Source organism: Hippocampus guttulatus, chromosome 19 (genome assembly GCF_054856545.1).
Source record: "Hippocampus guttulatus isolate MCC_2025c chromosome 19, RoL_Hgut_1.0, whole genome shotgun sequence".
In the NCBI taxonomy this organism is placed as follows: Eukaryota; Metazoa; Chordata; class Actinopteri; order Syngnathiformes; family Syngnathidae; genus Hippocampus; species Hippocampus guttulatus.
Window position 1 is genome coordinate 4,081,728 of NC_141279.1, and position 26,942 is coordinate 4,108,669.

A 26,942-nucleotide genomic window follows, 5' to 3' on the forward strand; every position below is an offset into this window, starting at 1 on the left:
TTGTCTGTTATTATAAAATGTTTAAACTCCTACTTCTGGTTGCCACAGTCTTATCCGGATTGTTCTCCCCATTACAAAACAAGTCCACAGAGCTTTGTTAAGCGTCTTTGTAAATGTGGAGCGCTTGAGGGTTGAGTATCACGTTCTGCGCCACGCGGGCACCTTTTATTTTTTTGTTGCGCACGTGCAGCAAGTCCAGTTATGAAACTGTGTTTATATCAAAATATGTGGAGGAACGGCCATCAAGATGAGGGCACGTTTGTGTGGACACAACATTCGCACACACAATGTTTCCCGTAGCCTGAAGGCAGAGTTTTAGCTTCATGCGCCACTCCCAAGAGTTTGGGAAAAGGCCACGGAAGGAGGGGCCTGGCCCCCACGCTCAAGCCCACACAGGTAACGGCTGTCGGAGTGGAATGTGGCAGAGGTGTGGAGCGTTTTTAACTTTTAACAGGGTGTGGAAGAGATAGAGGTTCGGGAAGGGAGTTAACCCTCCATGTGTTTGCTACTCACCTGGATAGGGTGTGTGAGTGTGTGCGTGCGCGCGCTCAACTTAAAGGAGGGATCAAGTCACTGCAGACATAGTCGCATTCCGTCAGTCGCTCTGAATCTCTCGATCTCACACACACATACACATTTGCCTCTCCATTTTATGGGCAATTCAGTCAATATTTGACCGGACCCGACTGCACAAGAGGAACGAAGTAAAGTCAGAAACAGGACTCAGTTTTTACTTTTTGGGGTTGCAGTTTTTTGTTCTCTTTTGTGCGTGTGTACTCGGATTTGTAGATTTTACTTCTCACTGCAGGTGGATACGCACTTTCCCCAAACTGTTGGATCACACATGCCAAAGAGGATTTAGTGGGGATTTTTTTTTTCTCTCCATTTTATTATTGTTGGACTTTTTTTTTTTTTAAACTCGAACTGGTGTGTGATCATCAGGAACAGGTTTGTTTGTTTTGACTTTATTTTTAATTCATGGTCACAAATGATCCTGCAGTTTCCATTGTTTTCACTGCAATTCGCCTGCTGACTCCTTGTTCATATTCGCTTGTGGCCAAAGGGCCAAGTGACTTGCGGTTGAGTGTGTGTTATGCAACTCTATGTCATACGCGGTATCGCTGATATATGATCCTCACACCTCCGAGTATCGAATATCTTTTGTCATTTCTGTCATCTCCAGCTCAGCGGTTCTGAAACTTTTCACATCAAGTATCAGTGACATCGAGTTAAACATAATTCAACTGTATTTAGCACATGTCCTGTACTGGTTTCGAAACAAAACAAAAGTTGCAAGTGTGACATTATGCATATTTTAAACATTTAATTCAGTGATTCTTTCGCACACCACTAGAGGGCGTTCTCATGCCACTGTGGGTATTTCAACATGCATACTCTTAAATGAAAGAATGCCAACTGCTTATATTGTGGGTCACATATATCTGCGTGCAGTGTCAAAATGTATTTTTTTTTCAGGTCACCCACAGCAATAGCTTCAGGCTCTTCTTTTGTTTTTAAGTGCTTCTAGATTATTTGACTCAGCGTTGAATGTGGTATGTCCAACCAAACTTGACCCAAAACGCTAGTGACGTGTCACCGTTGGGGTGAGACCACTCCCAAAGTTTACCGCCAGTGGGCTGATCACCTGCATACTTGAACAAAAAGGCTTTTTTCAGCACACATCTCTGTGATTGATGGTTATGTTTTGGAAGAAAGAAGCTGGTTTGTCTGCCCAGACCTAGCGTGCTCAGTGATTTATGCGATAGATACTCACTCAGGCACACATCGGTGTGGTCAGCTCACACTCACAAGGAGGTGTTAAGGTGTCTTTCCCATGTGTTTTCAGGCTGTATTTATTTTTTTTTAACTTGGATTGGTCATCCTCGCACCCTCAGGAGAAATTCTTTCTTGAAATTGTAAATCATCCCTGAACAAACAGGCTTTCTTTTATGTATTAGTTTATTTTCAATGTTGTTATTTGTGACGTGGACTGTCTGCCCACCAAAGTTGTTATAGGTGGCCAAAACTATTAAAATAACAACAACAAAACAATTCCAAAAAAAAATTGTTAGCAAAGTAAAATAAAGAGTGTTTAAAAAAAACATGAGACATTTATGTCACAAATCACAAAAAAAAAAATTTAATTAGTGCAAAAATGTCCTTTGTTTTCAGTTCATTTCATGCATGACTTTTGGGGTTTATTTTACATGTTTTAATTTCAGTAGGCCAATTTCAGAGTTGAACAGTTGTCTTGGAAATTGTAGCTTGCTTTATCACAAAATATTTATTGAAACCTTTTTTTTTTTTTAATCACTAAAACCTTTTTATCACTAAAACTAATACTCACTAAAGGAAAATGAAGCTAATTAACTATTTTTTAAGTAAAAAGTAAATATCAATAAATTATCATGAAAAACCCTAAACTATTGTATCTCTGCTGTCGACACACAGTAGATGACTATGGCGCTATTTCCATTTTCAGGCCACACTCTGTCCTTTGTTCATTTTTCCAAGCATGATTCCCGCATAAGTTTAAACCATGTTGACGAAATAAGGACTCAACAAGGCATGCGGCGGGTACTTCCACACCCCGCCCTGCATTTTCCCCTACCCGTCGCATATATCACACTAACTGGAACTGCGCGAAACATATCATTACTTAACTGCCTCCATTCAGGTATGAAGAGCAATGTTGCAAAAGTTACCCGCATTGCTTCTGAAGATTAGTGAGAAATACGCTTGACGTCTTGACAACTGCATATTTTTAATGGGATCCTGTGTAAATGTCACTCTTCATATCTTGCTCTATTTACTTTTGCTCAGCCTTGACCAAGGGAAAGTGCAGGTGGTGAGAGTGATATCTTTCTCGTTTTTCTTGCTCAGTTTTTTTTTTTTAGCCTTTTAGCTATTTGTTTGTTTTTCAGGTGCAGGAAGGCGATGGGGAGATGGACGCTACATCTCTCTGTGGGCCTTGGGCTTTTGCTCATTCTCATGAGCTGCTCTTACACTGAAGGTACAGATGGCCACCTCCATTATGTCTGTTCGGGTTGTATTTTTTTTTTTGTAACTTTTACTCGTCTTAACAGACTCTGCGTGATTTAAGAAATTCCATGAGCCTGTGCATATTTTCTCATTTTCATTGTGTGCAAGCGTCTGTCGTGTTCAGGCTGTAAGTGCTCTTTGTTGTATGATGAATGATAAGAAACGCTTTCAGAAGAAGCCAGATTTTGTGCGCTGCGTGTGTGTGGGTGTAACCATTCAATGTTTGGTCTGTTCTTACTTTCTTTGATATGTGGTCCATCACCCGCCTCCTAAATTCCCCTCTGTCCTCCACAGCCAACTACTGCTTTGCCACCAGGTCCAAAACATGCTCAGATTGCCTGCAAGTGGGAAAAGGCTGCGCCTACTGTCCTGATGAGGTCAGAGCTTAACTCATTCAGTACCAGCCAATTGTGGACCAAGTCTGAAAAGACGTTTAAAAACGTCTTTGGGAGTGAATGAGTTAAAATGGGAACAGGCTTCACATCCAGCCAACATTTTAGTGCTTTGGCATTCCAACAAATATATTTTTTTTCCTTGTGGGTGATCATGATTCTGAGTCATCGTGACTTAAATGAGTTGTCTTTCTTTCCAAGACCTTTAATGGACCACGCTGCGACCTGTATGAAAACATTCTGGCTCATGGCTGCAGCGCCGCGGCCGTGATCACAGCCCAAAGTAGCATGAAGATCGAACGGGTTCGTCTTAACGTCGCTTCAAAATCATTTCATCAGTGATGGTACGCAAAAACGAATAGTGGAAACTTCAAATTTTTTCCTCCCACTTGGTTGTTCGTCGCCGTGCAGAAACAACTGATCGACGTCCGAATGGCGCAGTCGCAGGTGTCCCCGCAGCAGATGAGTATGTCTTTTCTGCCGGGGGAGGAGAAGATGGTCGACGTGGAAGTCTTTGCTCCGACCAAAGGCCCTCTTGATCTGTACATCCTTATGGACTTCTCCAACTCCATGGAAGACGATTTGGACAACTTGAAGAAGATGGGTCAGGAGCTGGGTGAGCGGCTCAAATCTATCGCTTTGCTATTTTATTTTATTTTCTCTCATTCCGTGATGTGCTCTTTGTCTCTTACAGCGTCACTTGTGAAGAAACTATCCGATGACTACACCATCGGATTTGGAAAGTTTGTGGACAAAGTCATTGAGCCCCAAACCGACATGAGGCCTGCAAAGTAAGCAATACTGCGCTCTTAACACATTCAGCAGTGCCTAGCGTACTCTTTCTCAATGTCATTGTTATCCCTCCCTTGTCATTTCCTTCAGACTAGCAAAACCATGGCCCAACAGTGACCCTCCCTTCTCTTTCGAAAACGTCATCAAGCTGACCAAAGACTTGAACTTCTTTACCAGCGAGCTTCAAAAAGAAAGAATCTCCGGCAATCTGGACGCCCCCGAGGGAGGTTTTGATGCCATACTGCAGGCCGCAGTTTGCGGGGTCAGAGAACACACATCCGGATGGACAATTTCGTCCGCGATCCAAAAGCACCAAACCGAAATCAACTTCTTCACGGTTTGCCTTTTCATTTCCCCAGGATAAGATCGGTTGGCGCGAACACAGCACGCATCTGCTGGTTTTCTCCACCGAGTCCGCCTTCCACTACGAGGCCGACGGCGCCAACGTGCTGTCGGGCATCCTGCGCCGCAACGACGAGCTCTGTCACCTGGACGGCGAAGGGAAATACACGGAGGCTACCAAGCAGGATTACCCCTCTATACCCACGCTGGTCCGTCTGCTTGGTAAACACAACATTATTCCCGTATTCGCCGTCACCAACCACTCCTACTCATACTACAAGGTAGGGTTTTTTTTTTTTTACTTGACATATTTCTTATCTTATCTTAGACACGATCACTCAATAGCGTGCACTTGTTTGTTCAGAAACTCCAAAGGTATTTCCCCATTGCTGAGGTGGGCTTGCTGCAGGAAGACTCTTCCAACATCCTGCAAGTCATGGAAATGGCTTTTAAGGTAAAAAAAAAAAAAAATAATAATAATAATAAATCCTCCAGGTGCTCCCATGAGACCTCAAAACAGACAACCGCGGACAAAACGAGTCACTTGTGCCGCTGCGTATTCTTTCAGAGTATCCGTTCGAAGATGGATATTCGTGCGGAGGACAGACCCAAAGCATTTGAGGCTCAGTTCCTATCCGCCAGTGGGAAGATTGCAGAAGAAGGAGCCTTTGATTTCAAGCCCGGTGCAATTGTAAGTGACTAAACAACCTGTTAGTAACCTATAAACCTTTTTTTTTTAAACACCCTGTATCTTGTCTTAGTATGGAGATGTCACTTTCCATTACTTGTCTGTCAGTAAATCACATTCGGAACAAAGTACACAATCGCTTTAACACTTGGATCGGTGTTGTTCAAGGGCAAATTCAAGATGCGACTCAAAGCCCAAAGGATGATCGACGACTATCCGGTCTGTAAAATGCCTTTGGATGAAAAAGAGGGCATTATGAGAGTCAAACCGACGACCTTTAACTCTGCTGTGAACGTTAACGCCAGAGTGCTGTGTCCAACTTGTGACTGCGAGAAGGTAGATGCACGTTTAACCTCTGGGAATTCTCAAAATGGCTGGGGGGGGGTTGGCCCTTTTATCCTAATTCTTACTCCGCTTTTGTCCTCCAGACTGCCATCCCGAATGCACCCAGATGCCATGGCAACGGAGACCTTGTGTGTGGGAAGTGCCAGTGCCACGATGGCTGGTGAGATTGACTTAAAAAAAGAAAAAAGAAAAAAAAGAAAAGGAATAATCACATATTTGGGGTCGATTAAGAACAATTTCTTACTCAATGTTTCTTTGTTCTTTCTTGGTGTTTGGTTCAGGCTGAGTACGTTCTGTAACTGTTCAGCTAGCGCTTCGGCACTCGATACCCGCCTGTGTATCGGCCCGGGATCAGCGGAACCTTGTTCAGGTCGTGGCGATTGCTTGGAGTGTGGAACCTGTGTGTGCTACAACCCTGACCAGTTCGAAGGGCCTTACTGCCAGTACGATAGAACCCAGTGTCCGCGATTCGGAGGCTTCCTGTGTAACGGTACGGCAATCGTTGACACACGTGTTTTCGGGTTTGGTGCTCATTAGCACGTTTGATTATTTTTCCCTTAAATCAAATCAGATCGTGGCTCCTGCATTATGGGCCGTTGTGTATGTTCCGACGGCTGGGAGGGAAATGCCTGTCAGTGTCCCAGGAGCAACCAGACCTGTCTGGACAGCAGGGGGGTCAGTAGACCAGTTTTTTTGATTTTTGGTCTGTTCATTTCATTCATCAACGTCAGTGTTTTCATTGGATGTCTTACTGTTGTTACCCGTTTCAGGGTGTGTGCAATGGACGTGGGAAATGCGTTTGCGGTCTGTGTGAGTGTGCAACAACCGGTCTTGAAATGACGTCAACCTGTGAGCCAAATTTCCAGGTACCTCGACGTCATGTGTCGGTTTCGTTCATCTACCGTATGTGTGTGGTTTTAATGCAAAGCAAATTCAATGACGTATTACGGATTCATGTGATTATGAATGTGTATTTGTGATGCTCACTTCACATCCCAAAAAATTGTGAATGAGCAATCATTTTGGTGAACTTTATCCTCACAAGCGTCGCCGGGCATTGCGGAGCCTATCCCAGCCGGTGGTTCTCAAAAATATTCACGCCTCAAAAAATACTTAGCTATCCAAATACCACCATCATGAACAACATTAAAATACTGTAGTTGTATAGTAGCGTTTACATAAATAATGAGACATATTTTAAAACTGAAGAGTGTATTTAATATTATTGTAACCCACTGGAACATCGGCTGTCTACTACAGTAAACGCTGTCCCTGAAAAGGTTTCAACATAGGAAAAAAAAAACCCTCAAAACTTACTCCTTAAAACCAATTCATTCACTGGAAATAACATTAAATCCATAACTTTACCTAAATAATGATCTCAAAACAAAGAGTCCATCAAGATTAAATGCAACTGTATTGAAGTCCAAAGTTAAATACAACTGAACTGTACCTGGGTGGTTCCTCTTCTTCTGTTGCCTACAACTCGTCTGACCCAATGTACTGCAAGCTACAACCACTAAAATAAACATTGTTCATATCTTACAGTATATCTCTAATACTCTAAACAAAGCATGTTTATTGTTGTGGGTCGTAATTTATGGTCATATATTGGTTTGGCATTTGTGAGATGATGTAATCATAGTCTTTTTTTGAGGTTAAAGGAAGAACGCACAAGAAATTTGTCTCCGGTGCATAAGTATCATCATAAACAAGGACATGACAAATTCCAATCTGTTATTCAACATTCGTTTTGTCCCAATGACGGATTTATAGATTCGTAATTTTTGTTTTTCCAGTTTTTAAACTCATATTTTGCTCTGCGCAGGCTCAGTTGGGTGTGTGTGAGGCCACAAGGAGTTGTGCTCAGTGTCAGGCTTGGAAGACGGGAGAGAAGAAGGACAAGAAGGAATGTGACAAGTGTCCTTTCAGAATCATCATGGTGGACGAACTCAAAGAAGGTGCTGGAAATGATTGTTTTGCAACCATAGGGTCACCTTTCATAAACTCATCGTTACTCCTACTTAGTTTGAAGTGATCCGTATGTGATTTCAGCGGACAAGGTCCTTGAAAAGTGCAGTTTCCGCGACGAGGATGACGACTGCACATACCACTACACGGTGGAAAACCCCAAAGACCAGACATCGAAAGACTTGGAGGTCCAAATGCTCAAGAAGAAAGGTCATCTCAAATTTTATTCCCCCCGCCCCCCAAAAAAAAAGTGAAACGGCCTTTGCTGAAGTGATGATTCTTTCGCTGACGTGAAAAATTCCTGCTCCCTTATTATTCTGTTTTTTAGATGTATGTGTATAATTGTCATTTTAACAGATTTTTTTTTTCTGATTTTCTCCAGATTGTCCGGCTGCCAGCCTCCTATGGCTCCTCCCACTCCTCTTGTTCCTCTTGTTACTGCTGGCACTTTTGTTGCTCTGCTGCTGGAAATACTGTGCCTGCTGTAAAACGTGCTGCCAGGTAAGAAAATAGGAAAGACGGGTTTGCCTGTATATTGTTAAAAAAATAAATAAAAATCTGACAACAGGGGAAAAAAATATTTCTAAGTCAGAACAGATCAGAAAGCCTTTATGGTCACTTTGCGGTGACGCTGAAACAGTTTTTTTTTTTCATTGTGTCTCTCCAAAGAGCTGCCTTGCCCTGCTGCCTTGCTGTCGGAAAGGTAGGGCGTCAATTTTGTAAATCCTCTTTATTTCCAACGTAGATGACTATTCATGCGGCTTTTTCATGTTGCCGTTAGGTCGCATGGTTGGATTCAAGGAGGATGAGTATCTTCTCCGACAGTCTCTGCTCACCTCAGACCACCTGGACACACCTATGGTGAGAACAGGACCTCCCAAAGGGACCGATGTGGTCCGCTGGAAGGTGACAGATAATGTGCACCGAAGTCCCAACCATCCCCAGGTTCTAGTCAAGCCTAACCCTAAAGAAACCAGTAAGTGCACATTGCATCTTTACAGATGTTCGAATCCTGAAGAGGATTTCAAATTTTGGTTCTTCTTCCTTTTTTATAGTTCAGTATCCAATCTCCCTGCGTCTTAACCGGCGCTTTTCGGAGAATTTGTCTCGTCCCGATTCGAGGGATTCAGAACAACTTCGTAAAGAAGTCTCAGAGAACGTGAGTTGAAATCTTGAGTGCGTTTGTAACCACGCGAATGATTGTACGTACATCTCACTGGAGGTCTGTATATCCTTTAATTCAGCTTTATGAGGTCTACAAGCAAATTCCCGGGGCCCAGAAAATGCAGAAGACCTCATTTAGGTAAGGTCTGACTTCTCACAGTGTACACGAGTATATCTGCACCCTCGTGTAATCACCTGTCCTTTTTGTTGCAGAACGCAGAGAAATGCAGGGAAAAGGTAAACATCCTTCCGTGTACAGTGTATATTTCTGGGATCGCCGAAAACCCAATGTTGAAATCTTTCTCCCCTTGTGATCTCCAGGCAAGACTACACCATCGTGGACACCATCCTGTCCGCCCCTCGCAGCAGCTACCCTGAAATCGTCAAGCTGACTGAGAGAAATGTCCAGTCCGGACATTTCAGCGACCTTAAAGTGTTGCCCGGCTACTACACCGTTGCCACAGACAGAGGTATGTTGGAAATGTATATACTGTATTTCAAGCTACAATTTTGACGACTCCTGCATTAAAATATCAACTCTAAAAATAGCCTGCTGGTTTGTAATATGGACGTTTGCATGTACAGCTTTTTGCAAATGCGCTTCAGGAAATTACACAGTACTTAACATGGCGATTTTTTTTTCTTTTATCTCCACAGAGGCTGCAGGAGCGATCGAGTTCCAAGAAGGTGTCGAATCGATAGATGTTCACGTGCCGCTCTTTGCCAAGGAGGAAGATGACGACAAGAAGCAGCTACTGGTGGAGGCCATGGACGTGCCGCTTGGAATTGCCAAGATTGGAAAACGCTTGGTGAACATCACCATCATCAAAGAACATGGTCAGAAAAAAAAAACCCCAGCGAAAATAACGACGATGATGTCATGATACAGCGTGATCTCCTGATTGCAATAACGGAGTCTCTTATTTCCTCTCCCAAGCCTCCAGCGTGTTTTCATTCCTCCAGCCGGCCTACACATACAGTCGACAGGACGGCGTGGCCAATATTCCGATTAGTCGAGAGATCATTGAGGACGGACGCTCACAAGTCTCCTACCGTACGCGAGATCTCACAGCTAAGGATAAAAAGGTCACCAAAGTGGATTGATGCAGTATCTATTTGCACTGGTCTCATACACATTCTACCGACGAGACTAACATAAAACTCCCCGTCTGTATTTCAGGACTACGTGACTGTGGATGGAGATCTCACTTACGGTCCTGGTGAGACCCAGAAAACGGTTCCGGTTCGTTTGCTTGAACTGGGTGAGAAAGATGCCCTCCTGGATGAGAAACAAGTCAAACAGTTCGTCATGGACCTCAGTAACCCGCGACAGGGCGCTAAACTCGGACGCTACCCGAGAACTACTGTCACGATCGCCGATCCACCAGGTGGGAAGATTTCGATTTTCCAGTTTCACTTGATTGTTCTAAAAATTTTGTTCTTCTGTATGTGCCAGCAACGTATCGTGATATTTTTGTCATGTTAAATATGTGCCTTGGCTCAGTCAAAGTTGGAGAAACATTGTCCGGACACATTGATTCGCTCCAACCTTGTTTGATTTATAATCAGAGCCCAGTGTGATAATGTTCAAGAGGGCCACCCAGAACTTCACTACATCTGATCCAAATTACACCATCCCTGTGGTACGCACTCGCAACCAGGACAGCGCCGCTCTGGTGAAATGGCGCACAAAGAAGGGCCAACGCTTGGACCTCTCCGGCCTTCTGAAGTTTAAGCCTGGAGAGACAGAGAAGAATATAGTGTTTGACCCAAGAACCCACTCTGCCCTGGGTCAGCCCGACTCCTTCCAGTTGGAGCTGTTGGAGCCTAGTAGCAATGTCACAATTGGAGAAAGGAAGAATACCGTTGTCAATGTTGTAGAAGGAGGTAGAGTGTAGTCCAGGAGGAGTTGGAGTTTTTGCAGTCATTTGTTGAAATCACTTCTTTTACTTCCCGTAGGCCCAAGATCTCCCGAATTGGCCCAGACGCAGCAGAAAGGTTTTGTATCTCCCAAAAATACCTCGTTTGGTGGTCGCCTTCATGCTCCCGGAAACCCGAGGGCCAAAGCAACCGGACCCCGAAGCATCCGCCTCAACTGGGACCCACCACCCGGTAACCCCATGGGGTACAAGGTACACCAATTGAACAGGAATTGAATTCTTACCCTCTTTGTCTCTGTAACACCACAGTTCTCGTCAACTATACCTTTTTGTTTGTCTTTTAGGTGAAGTATTGGATCTACGGCGACCCAGAGAAAGATGCTCAGGTCTTGGATGTCAAGACTCCTCAAGCTGAGCTGACCAATCTGTATCCCTACTGTGACTACGAGATGCGAGTGTCGGCCTACAATTCGTTCGGAGATGGCAACGAGACAGACGTCGTTTCCTGTCAGACTCTGGAGGATGGTAATCGTTTCTTTGGCGTTCGGAGTTATTGGCTAACAACGCTCATTGGAAGCAGCTGAGCGCTAACGCTATATATCCGTTTTCCTGCAGTACCTGGCGAACCGGGCCGGCTTGCGTTTAATGTCATCAGCCCAACAGTCACTCAGCTGAGTTGGGCCGAGCCCGCAGAGACGAATGGCAACATCACGGCTTACGAGGTCATCTACACACCCATCGACGACGATCTGAGTAAGAGAACTACCGTATCTTTCGAAGGACGTACTTTTGGTACACGACATCGATGAAAGCTCAAGTGGACCGAAACACTCTTGAATCCCAATCCTTGAATCCAAAACGTTTCTTCGCAAACTGTACTCTGGCATCTTCGTATTTGGTGTTTGTCATCATATTGTTTCTATGTGATCACATCCGCAGAGCAAATTGGTGCCGCAAAGAAGGTGAAAATCGACAACCCAAAGAAGCGAATGCTCTTGATTGAGAATCTTGTGAGTGCCCAGACCTATCAGTACAAGGTGCGCGCCAAGAACGGAGTCGGTTGGGGCCCCTACAGAGACGCTACCATAAACTTGGCGTCACAGCCTGCGAGGCCTCTGTCCAGTAAGTCACCGTTCCATCCCGCTCCTACTGAGCCTTTATTTTTTCCGCTCCCCGAACATACACTCCTTATCTGTCTTTTCTTTAGTTCCCATCATTCCGGATGTTCCCATTGTGGATGCCGAAGCGGGAGACGAGTATGACAGCTATCTGATGTACAGTAACGAGGTGCTGAAGTCTCCCGCAGGGTCCAAGACACCCAGCGTTTCTGGTGACGGTGCGTATGGTGGAAGAATGCAAACGGTTGACGTTCCGTGAATCAGTCTGCTGACAATTCCGACTCCTGTCTCGGCTGTTTCACAGATTACATGATGAATGGAAAATGGGACCAGAACTTCCTCTTCCCGGGCGGTTCCGCCACACGCAACTTGTCGTCATCCTCCTCCCCGATGTCCTCTTCCAATTCGAACTACAGGGGCGGCTCCTTCACCACGGAAACAACCACCAACTACATTCCGGGTAAGACACCTGTGATTAAAGCACGCAAGATCTCGTGGGTATTCATCCATTCGTAACGTTCCTCCGTTCCAACAGGGAGCCCCCGCAGACCTGATATGATGGGTGGGATCGGCGGACTAGGAATGCTCACACCGGACGTCATCATGAGGAAGCGCTCAGAGAGGGGTTACACGGAAGAAAATATCCGGGACTCGATCGTCATGGGATACATGTCGAGCAACTTTCCAGAGCTCGGTAAGATTAGCAGCGGTTGAATTGACAGGTGTGATGATACTGTAAGTCCTTAAATGCATCGTCTGATGAAAGAAAAAGCAAGTGGTCCGTGTAAGTGCATGAGCCAATGCGTTGGAAGAGGATGCATGTGAACAGGCTTGGTGCTGTTGGTTGCCTAGCAGGGTTATAAACGGTCTTTGCAGGAGCTATGCTGACTATCGCTCTGCTTTTTTCTGTCCCCCTGGCCTTAACGCGCCACTCTTGACGTGTACACTCCAACCCTTTCTCTGAACCTCTCTTGTCCACCCTTTGCATCCTCCTCTTTTCCGGCTCCTCCGCTCAATGTGCCATCAGGTGTGTACGGCTTCACTGGGTCGCAGAGCGCCTCTCAGAGCCAATTCGGCTACAGCCTGTCTCAGAATCCGAGGGCCAGGACTCAGTCCGCCGAGGTCAACGAAGCTCTGTATAATTTGGACAGGGTGCTCCAGGGTAAGTGCGGTGCATGGAAAGCATGAAGGCTGCCGTTTATTCCCGACGCTCTTCTTCAAAGCTCAACACAAAACTCTTGTTGTACGTGCTGGCAACTAAAAGAGTATTATTTTCTTATTTGTACTTTTTATTATATACAGTATATATATATATATATATATATATAAAGGTTTTCTTATCTTATATTATCTTAATATTTTATTTTTATTTATATTTATTACTATAGTTCCCCTTTCCTGAATGAAATAATTTTTTAAAAAAATGCTTTTCAAAAGAAAAGAAAATTGCAACTACATCTTAAGTTGATAAAGCGAATTATAATTATGCTTCTGCGTTTTCGCCCTTGTCAATGAATATCATACATGATTTCCGAGTTGAATTTAGATGTATTTTTTTTTCTATATTGCTGTACATCGGTACGGAAGAAAAAAAGTTGTTTGAGAATCGTAGTTTAATTATTATACAAAACTGTGAGTTTTTTTTTAAAAATCTGGCTTTTAACAAATAAATCATATCTTAAAATAAATAAAATTAAAACCAATGAACATATTTAGTCACTGCTCTGTGTTAAACATAAAATACAGGACATAAAGGAAGATTAAAATGCTGGTAGTGGGTCACCGTACTTCTATCTCGGGTGCAAACTGAACCAACAACCGACCAAATTCTTAGAACCACCACAATAATGAGAGTAGACAAATTTTTTTGCCTAATGAAATGTCCTGTTAGTGTACCATATTTTCCGCACTATCAGGCGCTTCGGAGTATAAGGTGCACCTTCAATGAATGGCCTATTTCAAAACTGTTTTCATATTTAGGGTGCACCGCATTATAAGGCGCACAGAATAGAAGCTACGATAGTAGGCTGCGGTTGCATTCTGCAACCACTTGATGGAGCTGCGCTAAAAGGAATACAATACAACACAGCTTTCTTTATCGAAGGCTTTCACAACCGGCTACAGCTACAACAAAGCGCTTCATAGAACATGTAAAATACTACGTCCAAGAAATCAGAATATTGATCCATACATAAGGCGCATCAAATTATAAGGCATGCTGTCGGCTTTTGAGATAATGTGAATGCTTTTAGGTGCGGAAAATACGGTACTTATGCTTACAAATGCTACCTATCTCAGTGTCCCACGCGACTGTCTCTCATCAGATGCAAGACTCACCCCGGGGGTCCCTGACACCCCGAGTCGACTGGTGTTTTCAGCGCTGGGTCCAACTGCCCTGAAAGTCAGCTGGCAGGAGCCACATTGCGAGAAGGACATCCTGGGTTACTGTGTGCTCTACCAGCCGCTCAATGGAGGTGAGGGTGGGCTTCCGTTGTTGGCTTTCCGGAAGCCATTTTGGAAACTCTGTTATGTATTATTTTCACTCCAGTAAATGATTCCGTTTTTTTTTCGCTTAACTGTGTCGTCTCTCTCTCAGGTGAAGTGAAACGCATCAATGTGACCAACCCGGCGGACAACTCTGTGATCATCCAGGATCTTCTGCCCAACCATTCGTACCTGTTTAAGGTGAAGGCTCAAAGCCAAGAAGGCTGGGGCCAGGAAAGAGAAGGCGTCATCACCATCGAGTCCGCCGTCGACCCCAAGAGTCCTCTCAATCCCATGCCAGGTTCCTGTCATCACCTTTTGGGAATGACCATTGATTTGAACTCACCATTCACAGTCTGCTTTGTATTCTCTATTCTTCCCTGGCAGGCTCCCCGTTCACTCTGAGTACCCCGAGTGCGCCGGGTCCCCTCGTCTTTACGGCTCTCAGCCCTGATTCCTTGCAGCTCAGTTGGGAGAAACCCAGGAAGCCAAACGGAGACATTCTAGGCTACGTGGTTACCTGCGAGCAGCTTCACGGAGGAGGTGACGCTATCTCCGCTCTCCCCACAGTGTTGATTTTTTTTCTTAAAGCTGCAGCCATGTTTTTTTTTTTGTTGTTGTTGTTGTTGGCTCCCTCTTCACTTGTTATTGGAGACTTCTGGATATTGTTCTTCCAGTAGACTCTTTTTGTTCATGTCCAGATTTAGAATGAACGTTGTGTGTGCAAAGCTATCACTGGTACATTCAACTAAAAAATGCACGGGGGTGGGGGGGGTTAACTTTTTTTTTTCTTCATTTAATTTCACGCAGACGTTGTCCTGTCCACCCAATTCTAAAGGCACAAAAGACATTTAAAAAAACAAAAAAAAACCCATGAGCCCCAGTTCAACCCTACACGAGAGCCGAACAGCCAGTGTTGATATTTTATGATCATTATCCTTTCTCTCACTCTTCTGTCGTGCAGGTGACACACGTTCCTTCCAGGTCAGCGGGAACATCGCAGAGACCCGGTTGACAGTCCCGAACCTGACTGAGAACATCCCCTACAAGTTCAAAGTTCAGGCTCAGACCACACAGGGCTTCGGCCCCGAGAGGGAGGGCATCATCACCATCGAGTCTCAGGATGGAGGTAAACTTTTTTTTTTTTTGTGCCAGCCTTTCACTGTCGCATTTTCCAGTGGATAACACCGCATCCCGCTTTTCTTTTCTCACAGGCGCTTTGTCTCAGTTCAATAATCAATCCATGACAAGGAGGGACATTTTCAACATGCCAACCGACGTCAGCGCCCTGAGCAACATCTCGCGCACCATGGTCAACGACTTCTCAGGTAGAAATCCAATCCAGATTTGAGCATTTTTAACCCTTTCGTGCACCTACAGTATAATGACAACCTGTTGCCTGAAAACATGAAAAGCTGTCCACTTGTAGTCACCGCTGGCTGTCCCTGAAAGGGTCAATTGATGACTAAACATCCTCTTAAAAATCAGAATATCACATCGAAATGTATTCTAATTTGAGATCTGTGCTCTTCCCTCGACCAGATGGAATGATGATGACCACCCAACACACAGAAAGCAGCGGCATGATGACCCGCCAAATCACCAAGGAAGTGGTCCAGAGGAGCGTCATGGGAGGGACCACCGTCACAAAGAAAATGTTTTACGACTCCTAAAATAAGGTGTTTCATTTCCTTTTTGTTTTTCTTTCTCGTTCGTTTGTTTTTGCCTCAATTTGCATTCTCATTGTCCAAACGTTTGAGATTCTCTTTTAAAAAGAGTCACAGAGCTCATCCAGGCTTGATGTACAGTATATATTCATAATTATGCAAGTGTGAGATTGTGATAAAAGAAAATTCTAGCCTGTTGTATGGTTAAAAAAAAAACACAAAAGATGGCGAGGATGCCATTTCGTTGCGTCTGTTACAAATTTTAACCACTCGTCTCTTCCGATTCATCTTTCGCTCTGTCATGAATTTCGTTTCTCTCTAGTAAACAACTTCACTGCCGGTAACTAACACACACGCAGTGTATCTAAACCGGGTAGGTTAATCTAACCGTGGTTAATCCCGAACGACACCACGCCCTTGCAAACCTAGTCCGGTAAATCTGTTTTGTCGGGATTAACATTACGTGACAGTGTCACATTAACATATTTCGAAAACCACAATATTATAATACACATTCAGTTCTTTGCGGATGCTTTTATTCCCGGAGGTTCATTATTTGCTTCGCCCGGTTGAATTTTTGAGTGACATGTTGATTGATGCGCGTGAAGGGAGTGCTGTGCAAAGAACACAATGGCATCAAATTATGTCGAACAGTCACATATAAACCGATTGCTGTATTTACACTTCTCATTTCGACAAATGATTTGATACAATGTATGTGGTTTCTCGTTTTATATGATGTTTTTATACTCAATGTGTGATATATAGGCCTTTAACTTGATACTACTTTTGCCTTTTTGGTCGTTGGAACGCATTAAGAGCGGTTCATTTGGAAATTACGGATAAAGACAAGGATTGTATTTGCTTTAGTGCACAGAGTCAAATTGGGCTGCATCTTCATTTGAGATTTTTTCTGCTTTTACAAAAACATTTGATATGTTGGGCCTCATGTGGGAAATGGATGAATTTGAAAAAAAAAATTCTAGATATCACTTTTACACAGATGCGCTTGCCTATGTATTTTCTCTCTGTCGGATTTGTAGCACTTAATAAAGATCAAAAATAATCTTGGATTTGGGGTTATTTATTGATGTAGAAGGAGGGAGGGGAAAAAAAAGCTTTGGCAGAGTTGCAAACAACTCGGCTAAGAAGCAAGCAATGCAGAATTCAAGTTATGACATGAATTTCTGCGTACATGCAAGTCAGCAGCTCTAGCTCGCGCTTGTTCTTCCAAAGCAGCTTTGGGAAATGTACAATTCATCTTTTGTGTTGTGCCTTTAGTCAGCATGTTTATCAAGCTCCGTGTACAAAAAAAACCCAAACAAACATTAATCCACGCTGCAAATACCCAGCATTAAAAGATTTCAACACAAGACAGTAGAATATAAATATTAAATAAATATTTTACGGAAAATCCATCAAGTTGCAGAAACCTTGTTGAGCGACCCCCTGTTCCTGCCCCCCTAAATGCTCAAATCTGTTCCATGAAATGGTATATTTCCAAATGTTGGATGTTTTTCGTCATAACTATTGATCCTCAATTACTCCAGATGATGCCCATGGCACGTTCGTCTCAACTCATCTTTATTTATATTGCGCGTGCACAGTAAAGTCACCTAGTAGCTAAATTTTTTCCCCCCTTGGTATTTATCCTCTGCTATTTGCTGACAAACTCAACTATTTACAAAATTTAAAAAATATATATATATACTGTATATATATATATACACTTTGGCACATCTCGTGGCAACTCGGTGCCAAGGAACTATGTTGAAGTGAATTATTTAGACCAAAGTCGTGATTTGCCACCATCTTGTAGCATTTGTAGGTAATTACAAATCTGTTTGAGAAGGAGGAGGGGGGGATTCACCAATTTATTTAAGTGGTCTTTTAACCGAGCCACTGTTATTGGTGTAAAAACTCACCGATTTGCCGTTTTGTGCTCAGGCAGAGGAAACAAAAGTATTACTTTGGTGCCATACTGAGGCATCTTGGTGCCAAGGAAATACGATATGATAGAGTGAGTCAATGCGCTTCATTTGGAAAAAATAGTGCTTTGCCTCCATCTCATAACATCTTACTGCTCAGGAACTACATTGAAGTCAGTTGGGGAGTTTCTTTTACACAAAATAAGTAGTTTGCCGCCATCTTTTGGCATCTCTACGGCAAATTTAATTCTCTTAATTGGGCGTCAATTACTCGTGGATTATTGCTATTCTTGGCAGAGCTCTGTCTTTCGACTCGATTGCGCTTTTGATAGTTTCTATAATTGGAATAGGAGTTGTATTAAGTAGATTAGGGTTGACGAAGTCCCTATTCAAGGCCCAGGTAGCAAATCGACAGCCAGCCACATTCTCATACTTTAAACAAAAGCGCTGTTTGATGTGGTATAGTTTAGTTCCAGAGGCAAGGTCCGGGACAGAGGCATCGCTGTTTGACCCCGGGTGACCTGATCAGCAGGTCCTGAAGCACCTCCACCGTCCCGAATATGGGGACAAGCTCCTCTGTGAACTTGTCATTGAAAGTGTACACGTGAGACCGCTTGTCGACGTTATAGAAGGACAACTGGCCCTGCTCGTAGTCCAGATACACGCCCACTTTCCTGGGCGCCAACGTCAGAGGCAGCGATGTGGCGGGCACCGTCAAGGCCTTCAGATCCTTGCCCCTCTCCAGACGGAGGGTCAGGTACCCCGTGTCTGTGTTGAGAGAGCGGAAACCCCGCCTCACGGCGGACGCCTTGGCCACACCCAAGCGCCAGTCCCGATGGCCCACCTCCACCTCCCAGTAGTGGCGTCCTGAGGCGTAGCCCTCCTGAGCCGCAGCGCACCACCAACCGTCGAAGCGACCGTTGCAACGTGGGACGTCACGGCGCTCCAGGCCGCACCGCATGCTCTTTTCATTCGTGGAGATCAGCAGCTCTGGGTTGGCCGAGTCTGGATCCAGAATCACGTCATCTGCGGTGTCACAGGACCACAACTCGATATTGGAGAACTTCAGCTCTGATATGATCCTTTTTTTTATTCAACAAGATTTACACACCTGAGGCTTCACAGATCCAATTCCACACTGTAAAAAACAAAGACAAATATTGCGTTATGATCTCTGAAAAATATTTATTTTATTTTATTCACTTTGTATATAAGGCAGCTTAAGACCTTTGACACGCCCTGAAATTATTTTCAAGACAATTAACTCATTCGGTACCAGCCAATTCTAGACTAAGTCTGAAAAGACGTTTAAAAACGTCTTTGGGAGTGAATTAGTTAATTATTCAAATATAGATTTATTTTAATTCTTTTTTTTTTTAATTACTAAATATTTTATTTGCTAATTGGCTGGGACGAATCACATTACACCACAGTTAGATATGGAATATTGAAAAGAAATTGTCTTTTATCCTTTCAAAGACAGCGTTCACTACAATGGACAGCTCCTCAAAGGTTTCTTCTATTTGAATGAATCGGTTTTAAAAAAGAATCCTTCATAATCCTCATGTAAGGTATGATAATTCATGCATGAAAGGGTAACTCTTTATGTCCAAAATTTAGTTTCAGTTTGTTTTTCAAGTTAATCGATCACTTCCGCTTACCACCATGGGGAATGTATTGGACAGCATCTGAAAAATGGAAGGAAAAAACAATTGTTTCATCAATCTTCCTAAAAGGCAAGTTAAGTCAAATGTATTAATACTGTACAGCTCGTAATCACAAAAAAATCAAATAAATTCCCACAGTTGACAAATATTAACAACATCCCCGGATCTTAACAGTAAACAATTTTTCCCTGTTAATCTGGCTCCTTCACTGACTATTGTGCTCACGCATGCACCAATGGTAAATATAATCACGTTTATACTTTCTTAGATAAGAAGACATCTCACCCATGTTCTGATTCCTCTGCCTTCTGACCAGCCATTCCTTTGTCACATCCTCCTAAACACACGCAATCGGAAAGGACAATCATCAAAGCGAAACATTTGAACACAATGCGGAGCGCACAACAAAGTCGTCTATTCCGTATTGGAGTACATTAAATGATTTTAAAATTTCCTCGCAATTAAAAAAAAAGCTATTAGTTGTTTTCATTTAAAAAATGTCATTGTTATACTTGATTGACTGACGAGAACTTTATCATTTTAAAACTTTCATGCACAAAAAAATGACGAACGCGATAAGCTGTCCACTGAAGTAGACACATTGAACCTGCTTATGCATCCAGTCTGCACCAAATTATCAGGTTCTCCGCCCTCCTCCCCAAAAAAGGGCACAAACCTTAACAGGCCTGTCTGCGTTCAGCACGACCAGCATGACAAGCTCCAGAGCTGGGAGCAAGTTGGACAGACGGCCTTTCTTCCACTGGAACTCCAAGTCGTCCAGCATCATGAGCACCGGCTCGCCGGGCCACACGCTGGGCTGCAAGAGGAGATTAGAAAATGAATATTTACGACAGGCTCTCTGGGGACGGGCCTAAGTATGACGAAGACGACCGTCAAGGTCAGACTTTACCGTAATCACCTTGCTCGGACCGGCGGGGCATTTGAAACACCACTCTCACCTGTGGCCTACTTTTAATTTCCCGTGTCCACTCCATGATGACCCTCTTATGAGGCCCCATATCACATTCCCCTCCAGCTTCCAGGATGCAAAGGAGGTGACCCCTCCAGTCCTTCTTTTCCGGTCTGTGGTAGTGGCAGTCTGACAAGCTGACTCTTGACTAGCGCAAGACATAAAATGCAGTTTATTCGACCACCAACCGATTCAAATTTATGACATCATATTTTCTTTCCGTCCATAATGTGTGGGGTTTGAAAACCAACGAGATGTTTTAAAATCATTTTGCGTGTATTGTACAGTATATATTGTTGCTCAACTCATTCAATCCCAGCCAATTCTGGGCCAAGTCTGAAAAGACGTTTAAAAACGTCTTTGGGAGTGAATGAGTTAAGAAACACATTAAATTGAATGTATAAAGTCAGAAAAGACATATAAAGATGCCGGAAAGTCGTTTTTCCACTTTTTGTTGTTTTGTCGTTTGAGTCATACTCCTTTCAAATTCAATTTTAACACTGACTATAGCTTGGTAGTAGTTTAGTGTCGTTGTACCTGCACTTTCCTCTCCAGCACAGCGGCCCATTCCACAATAAAGTCCCGACACCGGCAGGCTGGCCAGACATCATCACCGGACCATATATGTTGAAGAACATTGGATCTCTAAATGAGCAGCACAAATCAGAGACTCATGATGAAGAAAAGAATTTAGCGATACTGTTAGTGCAAATTTGGAAGTCTGGGAAAGGCACGAGGGGGTTACCTGGCAAATTTTGCTGAGTTCTCGGGCCAGCTCCATGATAAATAATTGACTTTCGACCAGCTGCTCTTTTTTTTCCAGCTTCACTCGTTTGCTGGATTCCTGGAGCCAATAAAAAGCAGATTAAAGCGCATTTTAGAGAGGACTGTCGCTCCATTTCAGCACAAATGTCATACCTTTAGTCGGCTCTTGAGTTTTTTAGCTGGTTCAATGAGGAACCGCAGGCATTCTTTCATCATGCTGGCGGCTTTTGATTGGAGAACCAAATCCTGTGGAGTGATCATAAAAAGCTTGGGGGGACTGGCACTCAACCTGCAAGGAGGCTGACTCGGCTCACATCGCCCTCACAAATCAATGCAATGGAATTTCGAAGAGGAAAGAGAGTGCAAATGGAGGACTGCAGGACTTTTAGCACATCTCTGCATCCACTCGACAGTGAGCACATCATCAGGTATATGAGGCGAGGAGGAGGAGAGGACACAAGATGACTCCCGCTATCCTACGCATGTTCAGCCCAAAGCACAAAATACGCATGGTTTTATAACACGTGGGTGGCGCTAAAGAAAAAAATAAAATAAAAATACCAGGAGGCTGCCAATAGTATCACTACCGTTGCAGGAGCTGTCAAATCAGCAGTCTCCGCTCAGACGGTTTCATTTTCTTCCAATACTGTATATAGATCTAAAAGTGGAGCCCGATAGTATTGATTCGTCAAGATTATGAGTTTGAATATGTAGATTTAAAAGAAAATATTATAAAGGAGTAGATGGATAGCTATCTAGCTAGATGGATGGATGGATGGATGGATAGATAATTTATCACAATCTATCATAAAATATGGATTAAATTATAAACAAAAGCAAATTTGACTCTGAGCACGTTGCGAATCCATTGAAAATGAATACAAATTGCGTAAATAAATCCCAGCAACCCCCTCAAAAAAAAACAGCCACAAAAAAATGTGAAAAAGTGTTTGGGATAAGACAATAATAAAAGGAAAATTTTAGATGTGGTATTTGTGGTGCTTTCACACCTCGCACTGAAGCCCCATCTTTGTTTATTTGTGCTGAGCAAGTGTTAGGGGAAACATGTGCAGGCAAAGATCTGAAAGATTAGAGGAAATCCGGGATTACCACTCGTGGGTTGTTGCTGGACAACCCCAGGTGCTGTACAAATTACTCAAACCACCTCTGCAAATCAGTGATAGCGACGTCATAACATACAGAATTGATAATATATGCAAAAAGATTCATGTGCGCCATTAACGTTGCGGCGTCAATATGTAAACGTGCATATTGAGGACAAGGTAAATAACAACAAAACGTGTACGCACACGTGCAGAGCCAGCAGCTGTACTTTCAACAATTAACGACGATGGAAATGGTTGCAGAATATCTACATTGATGAGATACCAACCTTTGAGAGAGAAATGTCCGTTAGTAGTCACTTGTCAATGTGCCTGCGGTGTTTTCTCCGAAAAATTAGCGCATCCTACCGAGACCCGATGTGCACTTAGACTGCGAGGACTGCTGAGCGCTTTCACGTCATCCGTTTTGGCCCACACTAAACTGCAGGTTGATGTTATAGCCGCTAGAGGGCGCCATATATGTACAAATCGCTGACTGTGTGTTTTTAGGGTCTTCGTATTTTTTGCCTCTTCCTTTCTGTTTTCTTAGCATGTGTAATAAAAGAATAAACGGGGTGCCGCGTTTAGTATCGCATTTCATGGGAAGCTCTGAAATGCATACAACTGAAAATAGTCTTTGAACGCACCATGCTATGGTTGTCGCCACTGAAAATAGTCTTTGAACGCACCATGCTATGGTTGTCACCACTGAAAATAGTCTTTGAACGCACCATGCCGTCGTTGTCACCTTCGACGTGTGCAAGATACCACCACATTGCACAAAACGTTTCGAATTCAAACTGCGAGAATTTTGAGGTCCTTCGCGATTCTTAAATAGTCATCGAACATCAAACGGCGTTGGAGCGCGCGTCAATGAAGTCTGAGGAAGGTTCGTTGGACGCACGACGCGGAAGTGGAGCTTCGATCCCAGCTGATCCGAATATGGCACCCAGAGATCCACTTCTCAGCGCCCTCAAAGGTAACGACCACTTTTCACAACACGGGATCATCCTAAAGGTGGTGCTATCATTGTTATTTTTTCTACTCGCTCCCAGTGTGCTTGTTAAACCTGCAATCTGATGATGGGCAGACGGTGACGGACAGCAGCCCTCACCTCACCTCTTGCTGCCAGCTTCTCGAGCTGGTCCTCAGGAAAGGACTACAACGTTAGTGCCTCTATTTTCGTACTGCTAAAATGTTCCTCCGGTATCTTAATGGGGTCGTTTATGCACTTATATTGGTCCGAATTGTGTTTTGTTTTTGTTTTTTTTTTAATTGCAGCCTTTGTGCGTGCATGCGTGTGTCTGAGTATGAGACGAAAGTTCAGAATTCCAGGTTTCATTTCACTACTAAACTACTGACGTTCTGTTCTAAATTCCAATACTTTTTGCTCACTTGAAAAGTGGGCGGCTTCAAACAAAAGGTGCAACACGACCTGAAATTCTGAACTTTTGTCTCATGTTGGTCTTTTCGTCTTATTTATAACGGCAGAATTTCCATAATGTATGTGCACTTTTTCGCCCCCCAGAGCCAGTCCTCAGTCTGGTTCATAGAGACTACTGGCAATGTTTTGAGCAGCTCCCCCGCAAAGATACATGTGGCAGGTATAAACATTCTTATCGAAGAGGTGGAATGTGAAGGCACTTCCAAAAAAAAAAAAAAAAAAAAAATCCTTGATGATTTGGTTTTGTTGTTGTAGGCTGTGTAGTGTGGCGTGGGCTGTGGAACAAACTAAAACTTGCAGGAAGCTTATCTCAGCTCAGGGCCGAGGCCGTTACCTGCTCAGATTGGCTCTCAGCCGCAAGACCCTGCCACAGTTGGTCACTCACCTCCTGCACACCCCCAGAATCTTGGAGGTCAGATGCAATTTTTTGTTTGAAGAGTCGCCCGAGAAATCCCATTCGGAAAAAAAATCTCATTGTTTCTGTTGTCCATCAAATCGTGATAGCTGTGGTCTCCATTTCTCAAAAAACACATGTTAGGTTAAATGCAGACTCTGAACGCGGTGAGATGAGTTTGCTCGAATAGTCATGGACTACAAAAATATTTTCTCAGAACGCCTGCAAAATAATCTATTCACAAACAAAACAAATATTAGTTTAACTTGATCGTCAGCCATGTTTGTTTGGTTTTTTTTGTTTTGTTTTTTTACTCTTGACTTGAATGCTGCAAGGTCTGACCTTTTTAATTTCTCGTGAGAAGTCCCATCGGTCTCAAATTTAGCATTTGAACTTGTGATTATCATACAATGTGGTTATCGAATATTGTTGTCCACAATTTTTGTTGGTCGGTCAAACAACTGGTAAAATTAACATCATTTTGTCTCCCTTCAGTGGTACAGCGAAACCTTCTCGATCCTCAGGAATGAAGAATTTTTAGGTAAGTGTTTGTACTTCCTCATACAGATGCCTAATCAAAGCTGTAGAAAATAAATTGGGTTATACCGTCGTCAAATGTGAATGACACGTCACGCGTTCACCTCTTGCAGAACCTTTCATGTCCCTGCTCTTGGTTCTCTCGCAAATGGAGTTCAAACTGGACATGGAGGTCAGCTGTTTTCTTTCTTGACCAGTTCGATTGTACAGCAAAGCGGCGGAATGAATACGATTCCTTACATAAATGTCTCTTTGTACAGAATTGTAGTTTCTTGGATGAAAGCTGGCTTTTACCGGTAACCTTCCAGTCACTTTATTATTTTTGAAACCGTATGCACAAAACAGTCTTATGTTCTTTTTTTTTTTTTTTTTTGCCAGGTGTGTGAGATATATGAAGTGGTGCCGTGTCGACAGGTGGGAATGGTCTTGAGGTTTGTATTGTCTATTTTGAATTCCATCTGTCTATTTTTCCTCTTTGATTGCATTATTTTTTTTTTTTTAATAGGTGCGAGAAACATAAATTTGTCATCTCACGATCTGTTTGTTAAGCTACCTCAACGGGCGCGTCTTCCTCCTGGACATGATATCTGGCGGCCAGGCGCATGTTGACCAGTTTATCAGCCGCGGCGACGTCATTGACGAGATCAATGGCATCTGTTTGAGGAATTCCAGAAACGGACAGGTTGGAAAAGTCCTCACTCATGCTTCTTGTGCATTTCTAGATTTCGAAGGGCACTTTATTGCCACCTTTCGGCACCACATGACAGTGTGAGCCGCACACTAATACATTTAATAATCACCATCTCTGGGGGGTTTTAATCCCCACTGAAGGCCCGTGGATATTTCAAAAACCCCAAACCAGTTCTTGTCACTCGTCTCGCTGGAAGGCAAAGAAGCAAGGTTCCATTCATTAACCCCGACGTGGCTCCAAACAGTCTCATGAACAATAATTGCAAACCACCAGAACTTGTTCCTTTTTTGTGGTAGGCAGGTGTGGTTCTGTCACGTCTGAAATGCTGCTTCCTGTCCATCCGTGTTGTGCGTTGGCGAGCCCGGGACGGAACGGTGTACCGTCCTCTGGTCAAACTGCTGCGCGCTTTGAGGATAGAGAATCCGTGGCTGCAACTTGGTCCTGCTCCCTGTCAACAGCCTGCTGCTAATGACCAGAGAACCCCACCTCCAACACAATGTCTCGTGGAGGGAAGGCAAGTCAGTGCAGCAACTAGATTTTATACAAAAGAAAAAAAATGTACATGAGATAAAACTGCCGTATTGATCGTCCTTGTCTCTCCTTGGCAGGATTGTGTACATTGTCCAGTTCTTGGGGGACAAAAACATTGGAGTGGTAAATCATTGTTGTTTTTTTTTTCATGAGTGAGGCGTTTTGAGTGTGACAAATATTTTTATATGTTCTATTTTTAGTTTGGAACCAAAAAGGTGTTGCCGCATGCAATTTCACACGTGTTGCAGCAAAACCAGCCAAGCAAGGTGAAGACGCCGCTCCTTTGCCCGGGGCCCTTAAAGGCCATACGTCACATCCACTGAAATATAAACACAGTGTCCTTTGTTTTCCAGGAAGTGCTTTTAGATTTGCAGGAAACGCACGTAACGTGTACAGAGAGCAGCAGTAATCTGGTGGGTCTCCACACTGCATTTATTGCAAAGATTCAGCTTTTTTTTTTCTCAAAATGAATCATGAACATCTGTAGATGGTGTGTCAACATCACTATCCAGATATATCGTGTGTTGGGAGGTACCCTCAGCCAGATTACACGATATTGGGCTTCTGTGTTGTGTAAGTATGACATGGTTTATAAATGTTTGAATGCCGGTGTGAAAGTTTCCCAAACTGAGTTGATTTATGCCACATAGGTCTGCTGAGCAGCAACAGGTGGATAGATTTAGTGCTGAAAGATGTACCGAGACTAATTTGACAATCGCTTGCACTGATATCAAACAGAGGGGAAAAAAAAAAAACATGCTTGATATCATTCTCAGAAACAGACCAGCAGAAATTCCATCCAGGTCCCCGACCAACTACAACTGTGTGGTGCTCAAAGCTGCCAGCAGTAAGGAATGCGACGACATCATTTGCCGCATAGGTAAGACAATAGGTGCCTACTTCACAGAAATCAGAATTAAACTTAAGATGCGTTACGTTTCTCTTGCAGCCACCGGTTTCAGACATACAGAGTGGTTTGTATGATGTGTAAATAAACAGTCAAAAGTCGAAAAGTGCATCATCAATA

At 43.5% G+C, this 26,942-nt stretch overlaps 3 protein-coding genes across 11 annotated transcripts; 2 read left to right on the plus strand and 1 right to left on the minus strand.

Annotated features, from left to right (window-relative positions):
- Window positions 1-377: 377 nt before the first annotated feature.
- On the plus strand, window positions 378-16,958 carry itgb4 (integrin, beta 4). 3 transcript variants are annotated; one of them, XM_086137680.1, is made up of 42 exons: window positions 378-396; window positions 2,925-3,013; window positions 3,337-3,419; window positions 3,636-3,737; window positions 3,846-4,050; window positions 4,129-4,225; window positions 4,317-4,488; window positions 4,586-4,849; window positions 4,933-5,022; window positions 5,137-5,259; window positions 5,425-5,592; window positions 5,685-5,761; window positions 5,883-6,091; window positions 6,173-6,276; window positions 6,372-6,467; window positions 7,430-7,562; window positions 7,657-7,782; window positions 7,955-8,073; window positions 8,242-8,275; window positions 8,354-8,548; window positions 8,628-8,731; window positions 8,817-8,875; window positions 8,950-8,973; window positions 9,058-9,206; window positions 9,394-9,573; window positions 9,674-9,822; window positions 9,917-10,124; window positions 10,306-10,623; window positions 10,696-10,868; window positions 10,961-11,141; window positions 11,232-11,369; window positions 11,556-11,738; window positions 11,824-11,952; window positions 12,039-12,194; window positions 12,270-12,428; window positions 12,762-12,896; window positions 14,059-14,208; window positions 14,331-14,519; window positions 14,606-14,761; window positions 15,183-15,347; window positions 15,433-15,546; window positions 15,761-16,958. In XM_086137680.1, exons 2-42 carry the CDS (start codon window positions 2,938-2,940, stop codon window positions 15,889-15,891), a joined length of 5,823 nt encoding a protein of 1,940 aa, XP_085993806.1. In that variant the 5' UTR covers window positions 378-396; window positions 2,925-2,937; the 3' UTR covers window positions 15,892-16,958. The 3 variants fall into 3 exon arrangements, with proteins under 3 accessions (XP_085993806.1, XP_085993804.1, XP_085993805.1); XM_086137678.1 differs by lacking the exons at window positions 378-396; window positions 10,306-10,623 and adding an exon at window positions 441-948; XM_086137679.1 differs by lacking the exons at window positions 378-396; window positions 10,306-10,623; window positions 12,762-12,896 and adding an exon at window positions 441-948.
- On the minus strand, window positions 16,954-22,773 carry LOC147189609 (E3 ubiquitin-protein ligase TRIM69). 2 transcript variants are annotated; one of them, XM_086137682.1, is made up of 10 exons: window positions 22,609-22,773; window positions 21,369-21,461; window positions 21,196-21,294; window positions 20,988-21,095; window positions 20,440-20,598; window positions 20,157-20,297; window positions 19,766-19,817; window positions 19,475-19,501; window positions 18,925-18,951; window positions 16,954-18,839 (listed from the first exon to the last, which is right to left on the minus strand). In XM_086137682.1, exons 2-10 carry the CDS (start codon window positions 21,429-21,431, stop codon window positions 18,280-18,282), a joined length of 1,236 nt encoding a protein of 411 aa, XP_085993808.1. In that variant the 5' UTR covers window positions 21,432-21,461; window positions 22,609-22,773; the 3' UTR covers window positions 16,954-18,279. The 2 variants fall into 2 exon arrangements, with proteins under 2 accessions (XP_085993808.1, XP_085993807.1); XM_086137681.1 differs by having other exon boundaries at window positions 21,369-22,749.
- A 232-nt stretch (window positions 22,774-23,005) lies between these two features.
- Window positions 23,006-26,928, plus strand: LOC147189610 (uncharacterized). Of its 6 annotated transcripts, none has more exons than XR_015104130.1 (16): window positions 23,007-23,297; window positions 23,374-23,484; window positions 23,847-23,922; window positions 24,018-24,174; window positions 24,652-24,697; window positions 24,807-24,865; window positions 24,954-24,989; window positions 25,072-25,124; window positions 25,243-25,375; window positions 25,525-25,593; window positions 25,681-25,902; window positions 25,993-26,038; window positions 26,116-26,181; window positions 26,269-26,328; window positions 26,403-26,488; window positions 26,692-26,751. XR_015104130.1 is itself a non-coding variant. In XM_086138962.1 (16 exons), exons 1-16 carry the CDS (start codon window positions 23,192-23,194, stop codon window positions 26,897-26,899), a joined length of 1,530 nt encoding a protein of 509 aa, XP_085995088.1. In that variant the 5' UTR covers window positions 23,011-23,191; the 3' UTR covers window positions 26,900-26,928. The 6 variants fall into 6 exon arrangements, 4 of the variants coding, with proteins under 4 accessions (XP_085995092.1, XP_085995088.1, XP_085995090.1 ...); XR_015104129.1 differs by adding an exon at window positions 26,865-26,928 and having other exon boundaries at window positions 23,010-23,297; window positions 25,681-25,898; window positions 26,403-26,795; XM_086138962.1 differs by having other exon boundaries at window positions 23,011-23,297; window positions 25,681-25,898; window positions 26,692-26,928.
- Window positions 26,929-26,942: the final 14 nt, after the last annotated feature.